Below are 7222 nucleotides of genomic sequence, written 5' to 3'. Positions count from 1 at the left end.
ACCACACCTTCTGAGCCAGACCCTGGGGTGCAGCCTTCTGGAGCTGGGCGGTGGGGACCACACCTACTGAGCCAGGCCCTGGGGTGCAGCCTTCTGGAGCTGGGCGGTGGGGACCACACCTGCTGAGCCAGGCCCTGGGGTGCAGCCTTCTGGAGCTGGGCGGTGGGGACCACACCTGCTGAGCCAGGCCCTGGGGTGCAGCCCTCTGGAGCTGGGTGGTAGGGACCACACCTGCTGAGCCAGGCCCTGGGGTGCAGCCCCCTGGAGCTGGATGGTGGGAGATGGTGCCTGCTGAGCCAGGCCCCATGGTGCAGCCCCTGGAGTGAGTGGAGGCTGATGGTCCCTGCCCTGTCCAGGTGAAGCAGTACCGGAAGCTCCTGCTGGAGAAGTGCCTGTGTGCCCTGCGGGAGCCGGGCAGCACCAGTGTGGTCTCCGAGGGCATGGCTGCCCTGACCAAGATCCTGGCGGAGCTCCGGGAAGGGCACGTGGGGTCATTTTTCAACGCCATCTCCGAGCAGTGCAGGGCCTTCTTCGACAATGTGAGTCAAGATGAGGACCTCCCGCAGGCCCTGTGAATGCCTGCTCATGAGCAGATAAGCACTTGACCCCTAAAAAAAGATGTTCCCTGGGGCAGAAAAAGCCCCCCGTCCCACTTAAAAGATCACTTGCCATTGAGTCAACTCCGACTCATGGTGACCCCACTTGTGTCAGAGTAGAACTGTGCTCCATAGGGTTTTCAATAGCTGATTTTTTGGAAATAGATCACTAGGCCTTTCTTCTGAGGCACCCCTGGGCGGACTCAAACCTCCAACCTTTTGGTTAGCAGCTCAGCACATTAACCTTTAGCATCGCCTGGGGACTCCAGGTCCTACTTGGTGCTGATGTAATGATTGGCTGATAATGGGATCTTGGGGAAAAAAATTGTTCTAAACTCTAAAGAATCAATAGCTGAGGATGTGAGGACTCATGGGCTCTCCTTCCTTCCTGTTAGGGAATGAGCTTCTCCCCTTAAATGTCTTGAGTCCACAGGTACTTTTTTGACCGTCTATGATGTGCAGGGCCCTCTGCCAGGCCATGGTGTGGGCTCAGATTCAGCACGAGGCCTCCTATTGGGAAGAGACAGTCATTAACCCCAGAGGAATGCCTGGTCCCTCGAGAGCTACTTGATTCCAATGGAATGATCCAGAAAGGCCTCACAGGGCATCCACTAGGAGTGGCAGGGTCTATGAGGAATGGCAGGGTTTTGTTGGACTTCTTGCTTCTGGAATCTCAGACCTTGCTTGTGCACTTGGCCACAGGAGAGCGAACTGCTGCGGTTCAAAGCTTTCGTGCTCTTCGGGACGCTGGCCAAGGTGGTCAGGGTATCCAAGAAGCATCTCTTCAAGGTGGAGGTGAAGAAAGCCTGGGTCTCCCTCATGCTGCACTGCCAGGACCCCTGCTCTTACACAGCCAGAGTAAGACACGCAGTCCCCGTGGCCCAAAGTCAGGGGCCCCTGCTGGCTCGATTGGCTGCCGGCTTCCCTGAGAGCCCAGGTGTCACCGTCCACCAGCCCCTTACCTCCAGATGACCCACAGACCAGTTGATTAGAGTCTAGCTGCGTGGGAGTCCAGGGGTGGTGCAGTTAATACGCTTGGCTGCTAAATGCAAGGTTAGAGGTTTGAGTCTACCCAGAGGTGCCTTAGAAGAAAGGCCTGGTGATCTACAGGTAGTCTCCGGGTTATGAATGTCTGACTTATGTACAACCCATAGTTACGAACCGACCCTGTAAAGCCTATTATATTAGAATTTCGAGGTACATACAACGGTTCATAGTGACAAGTGCTACTTTGCTACATGCATCCAGACATTATTATTATTACTGTATTATTATGTTAAAGGTGTTTTAGTGAATCTGAACGTGTTCCTTTAATGTTTTTTATTCATAGAACGGTCCACTATATACTAGACACTAAGACAAACATCTGACTACCTGATGTTAGATATGAACCATACCTAACTGTTCCGATGTACGTACAAGTTTGACTTAAAGACAGACTTAGCAACAGGAACTCGATCATAATCCGAGGACTGCCTGTAGTTCTGAAAGATCAGCCTCTGAAAACCTCATGGAGCGCAGTTCTACTCTGACACGCTGTGAGATGGACTTGACTCGACAGCAACTATCTGTTCTATTTTCTAGCTGTGTGGGTGGAACCACAGTGTGGTTTGCTTTCTCTCCGTCACCGTCTGCCCATCATTGACTCTCTTTAAACCCTCCCCCTTCAACCTCCCCCTATGGACAGCTTGGCCTGGGGCCGATTCAGCAGAAGCCCCCTAGAGAAGAGACTGTTATCAACCCCAGAGGAACACCAGGTCCCTGGAGAGCTGTGTGAGCCCTCAGAGACAAGGCACCCAGCGTGGCGCTGAGGGCTGAAGGTTTTCAGGGGCATCTATGTGGCGCTCAGGGAGGTGTGGGTGCCTCTTGTCGTGCCCCCTACCCTGGCTCCTTTGTGCCCATCACACCCCCCGCCCAGGTGCTCCAGAGGCACCTCCAGGAAGGGACACTGCGGCGGGGTCCAGGCTTAGCTGGGTTGCTGTGACCCGGGCAGGAAGCATCACCACCTGCAGGCCCTTCTTCCGCATCAGTCCCACCCTCATCCCCTGGCCAGCAGCCCCCTGTCTGCTCACGCTTTATCAACAGTGATGCTGTGAGGGGACACACAGCCATGGGGAGTCTGAGGAAGGAACTCAAGGGGACAGTTGGGTTAAGGGAAACCAAGGAGGCACAGCAGACACTCCCAGCCCAGGGTACACATGCCCCAGCGCCCTCTCCCTACCTCCAAGCTCCCGCCAGTACCCTCTTGGCCCAGCCCACCCAGAAGCCAGAGCCCTGGGCGGGCGGGAAAGTTGGGTGGACCTGGAAGGGATGGAAAATTCCCCAGGCCCTGCCAGGCTCCAGCCCAGCCTGCAGCCCAGGCTCCAGCCCAGGCCCTGCCAGACTCCAGCCCATGTTCCAGTCCAGGCTCCAGCCCAGACTCCAGCCCAGACCCCAGCCCAGGCTCTGGCTCCAGCTCCTTGAGGGGTCGGTCCCAACAGGGCTGCTGAAGGCCACAGGCTCTGGCTAAGGGGGCAAGTGGAGCTTGGTATAGGGCTGAATCTGCCCCCTAAAACCGTTTGCCGTGGAGTCCACCCTGACTCGTGGCGACCCCACGTGTGTCAGAGTAGAACTGTGCTCCGTAGGGTTTTCAGTGGCTGAGGTTTTGGAAGTAGTTTGCAGGCCTTTCTTCCCAAGTACCCCTCGGTGGACTGGAGTTCCAGGCTTTTGGTTAATAGCTGAGTGCGTAACCAATTGTACCACCTGGGAAAGGGCCTTTTATAGATCCACATACAGGTGCTCCATAGGCCAGCAGAGGCCCCAGTCTAGGTGGCCCCCCGGGCGCCTGCCAGCCCTGCCATCTCCAGCCTCTCTGGGGCTGCTTGTTGATGGAACGTCAGCCCTGCCACCCCCACCTCTCCATGAATCACCCTGGACCCGCCTGACGCCTGTCCTCCCATCCCGCCCCTCCCAGGCCTGCATGGAGACCATGTTGCAGTGCCTGCACTTTTGGGGCTGCAAGGGCCTGGAGAGCCCCCCTGGGCAGACAGCCGCCAGCGCGGATGAGATGACCGTGTTCCAGACCACCATGTGCTCCGTCCTGGTGAGAAAGCCACACGGGGCTGAGCTCAGGGTGGACACTGCCCCAGATTTCTATCTTGTGGCCCCTGTGTTCGCCTTCTAAATGTGAGATGTTGAGACCGGCACCCTCCGATGGCATTGCAGTGGAAGAACATACCTATTTTAAGTTTTCTAGCAGGCACATTAAGTGAAAAGAGGTCAAATTAACATTTTATGTAACCCAAAATAAGGTTCCTGGGTGACGCAAAAGGTTAAGCTCAACTACTAGCCGAAAGGTTGGCAGTTCGAACCCACCCAGCGGCGCCTCGGGCGACAGGCCTGGCGACCTGCTTCTGAAGCTCACAGCCTTGCAAACCCTGTGGAGCACAGTTCTTCTCCGCACGCGTGGGGCTGACATGGATTGGGATCGACTCGATGGTAACTGAGAACAGCAACAACCTGGCGTGCCGCAAACATCATGTCAACACGCAGTCAGTGCAGAATTATTGATGTGATGCTTGATTTATTTTTGTACTATCTTCAAAATCCAGAAGGTACTTTATACTTGATTCAGACTGGCCACATTTCAGGGGCTGCAACAGTAGGCTCACGCATAGTAACGACTGTGAGGATTGTGCGGGACCAGGCAGCGTTCGGTTGTGTGGTACATAGGGTGGCTGTGAGTCGGAACCGACTCGAGGGCACCCAGCAACAACATTTCAAGTGCCCAAGAGTCACGTGTGGCCAGTGGCTGCCATGTTGGACGGTGCAGATCTGGACACATGTAGTATCCTCTTTGGGGTCAAACGGTTGGAGCAGGGGCTGATGGGTCCTTAGGTTGCCCAGCTCCTAATCGGCAAACCTCCTCAGGTGCGTGGGACTTGATGCCTCAGGCAGGTGGGGAAGCACTCTGTGGGCAGCTGGCCCTGGAGCCCCTGCTCCACAGCTGTGAGCTGCTTGTTGTTTGCAGACTCAGAAGAAGCCTGCCGTTCTCTACGGCTTCCTGCTAGAAACTATCTCCTACCTGAAAAGTAATTTGTCGAGGATCAGAGTTGCCGCATGCAACTTGGCAGGTGAGCGGACAGCCTTCCCCAGCTCAGGGTGGATCCTGAAAGCCATCTGCTCAAACCCGTCACCGAGTGCAGCCAGAACTCCGGGTCAGTGGGGAAGGGGACTGGGTGGTGGCGCGGGGACCATGCCCAGGTCTAGCTCCCACCTCTGTACCCACTAGTCGCCCGTGCCTCACATCTACCGGATTGCCAATTCAGCTTCCTCCTTGCTAACAAAATCCTGAGCAGATAGATGTCCTCATAAGGTGAACCAGGCCTCTCACAGAGAGGGCAGGATTTGCCTGCCGCCCTGAGATTCGTGTGCTGAGCCTCTCTTTGGCTGTCATTTCAGGGATTATGATGAAGCAGATGTCTGCAAGCTACCTGAGAAAGCTGGACTTCCCGGCGTTACGGAATTGTAAGTAGTGCAGACTCTTAGGTTCTCTGAGTCCCACGACCCACAAAGACTTGTTTGGGGAAGCCCTCTCTGGTGGGTATAAGCCTAGTGAAACCGCTTGGGAAGTGCCAGCCGACCCTCTGTTGTGTTGGGGAGGAGAGGCAGCCAGGCCCAGGGAAGTGGACGAGCCCTATTGGCGGCATGGAGTACATTGAGTTCCCTGCTCTCTGCATCTCCCCTCAGCACTGAGGCCTCCGGCAGTCCTCCTGTCCCTGGTAGGGTAGGGACCAAAGCTCCAAGATATGTGATGGGCCTGAGGCCTCCCAGCTCCTCCCTGGGCCTCTGACCTCAAATACAAGAGAGTTTCAGTTTGCAGCCCACACAAGCCCGGCCACCAGGCCATCTCAGCCTCTGGTCGGTACTTGCTGCACAAGGCAGGGCTGTGGTCCCGACGCTCACAGGCTGACCAGGGTAGGGCTGCGGTCCCGACGGTCACAGGCTGACCAGGGCAGGGCTGCGGTCCCGACGGTCACAGGCTGACCAGGGCAGGGCTGCGGTCCCGACGGTCACAGGCTGACCAGGGCAGGGCTGCGGTCCCGACGCTCACAGGCTGACCAGGGCAGGGCTGCGGTCCCGACGCTCACAGGCTGACCAGGGCAGGGCTGCGGTCCCGACGCTCACAGGCTGACCAGGGCAGGGCTGCGGTCCCGACGCTCACAGGCTGACCAGGGCAGGGCTGCGGTCCCGACGCTCACAGGCTGACCAGGGCAGGGCTGTGGTCCCCACGCTCACAGGCTGACCAGGGCAGGGCTGTGGTCCCCACGGTCACACACAGGGCAGGGCTGTGGCCCCAATGATTGGAGGCCCTGATTCCCCCTCTTGTGCTCGCTCTCAGCTCTCCAGGAGCTCCAGCTGGATGCGGACCCCGGGGTTCGGAGAGCAGCCCTGGAGACCCTCAAGATTCTGGACAACTGCAGTCAGCATGGGCTTCTGGCTTCCCCTGAAGGTGTTTCCTAGGGTCCACATGTGCCTGTCATTGCCCGGAGGACTGCGTCCTACCACGGCCATGCCAACTGTTGCCAATTAGTTGATAAGGAAAACATTGTTCTTGTTGTAAAATTACCAGCATACTCTTCTCTCCTTCCTCTGGGGTGGGTCTCTGCTGCCCTCTGGAGCTCAGACACCACAGACCCAAGACGGTGGGGCAGAGGGAGCGCTTCCAGTCTGGTGGGGCAGGGCGAGGGGATTCCGTTCCGCTTTCCCCAGGTGTACATATATCAGGTAGCCCCTCTATAGACCCGAGAAATACCACGTCTCCTCTCCCGCACACGCGGAGGGTGTATCCACGGCCAGGCCCTGGCGAGCAAGAGGGGAGGCTATTCTCACCTGCTCTTCCCCGGGCCCCGCGCTGAATAATTCACCTCTAGGGTTTGCCCCAGAAAGGTAGACTTCTAGCTCCCAGCCAGGACACACATCATAGAAGGGCGAGGGTCTCACTGAGGGCGTGACATTGATGCCAGGCCTCGCACTCCCTGCCCATGAAGGCTCAAAGTTCTTAAACCGTGTTTGGATGGCTGGAATGGAACCCAGTGAGGCCTGGTACAGGATCTGGCTTAGGGTCAAAAATAAGAAATTTGTCCATATCCAAGAAACCTGAGGGGGCGGGGAGAGGATGGGAGAGACTTTTGCTATATTCAGTCGTCAACAGAACAGTCACTGGTCGTCCCTTAAGCAGGTAAAATGAGACTTTTGGATTGTTCCCGATACAGCTGCTGAGCAATGACCGATGGGCTCTATCAACGGGCGTGAGCTTTCGAGCAGCCCAATAGGACAACCAATCTGCCCCAGTGGTGGTTTTCGAATTGTTTTTTTGGATCCTACGGAGCAAACAATGGAGTTCTTTTCTGCCAAGTGCTGAATACCACTGCTGGGGCCAGGAGCAGATGTGGCCTTCAGTAAATGTCCTGGAAGAATAGCTGCACATTTGTACTTAGGCCTAGACCTCCCGTGAGGCCCACGCAAAACACTTCCGGGTGTTCAGACACCTAAACTTGAACCGCAAGATTTTAAGAAAGTAAAGCGCAGTTTTGATCCTGAAGGTAGGGGAGGTTTTCTTTAGACAGCAGAAGCCGGGGGTGGGG

The 7222-nt window shown here is 56.5% G+C and overlaps 1 protein-coding gene across 1 annotated transcript in view; it reads left to right on the top strand.

The window, feature by feature from the left end:
• The window catches only part of MROH2A (maestro heat like repeat family member 2A), a 50447-nt gene extending 44349 nt beyond the window's left edge, over positions 1 to 6098 (top strand). Inside the window, exons 37-42 of the mRNA XM_004390030.1 lie at positions 357 to 539; positions 1299 to 1454; positions 3550 to 3678; positions 4606 to 4708; positions 5037 to 5102; positions 5977 to 6098. Of these exons, the coding sequence (XP_004390087.1) occupies positions 357 to 539; positions 1299 to 1454; positions 3550 to 3678; positions 4606 to 4708; positions 5037 to 5102; positions 5977 to 6098 (759 nt within the window). The remainder of the gene's footprint in view (positions 1 to 356; positions 540 to 1298; positions 1455 to 3549; positions 3679 to 4605; positions 4709 to 5036; positions 5103 to 5976) is intronic.
• Positions 6099 to 7222: the final 1124 nt, after the last annotated feature.

Source organism: Trichechus manatus, unplaced genomic scaffold (assembly GCF_000243295.1).
Source record: "Trichechus manatus latirostris isolate Lorelei unplaced genomic scaffold, TriManLat1.0 scaffold00277, whole genome shotgun sequence".
Lineage (NCBI taxonomy): Eukaryota > Metazoa > Chordata > Mammalia > Sirenia > Trichechidae > Trichechus > Trichechus manatus.
The sequence above is the reverse complement of the archived record's forward strand: the minus strand, read 5'-3'. Positions and strand labels throughout refer to the sequence as shown.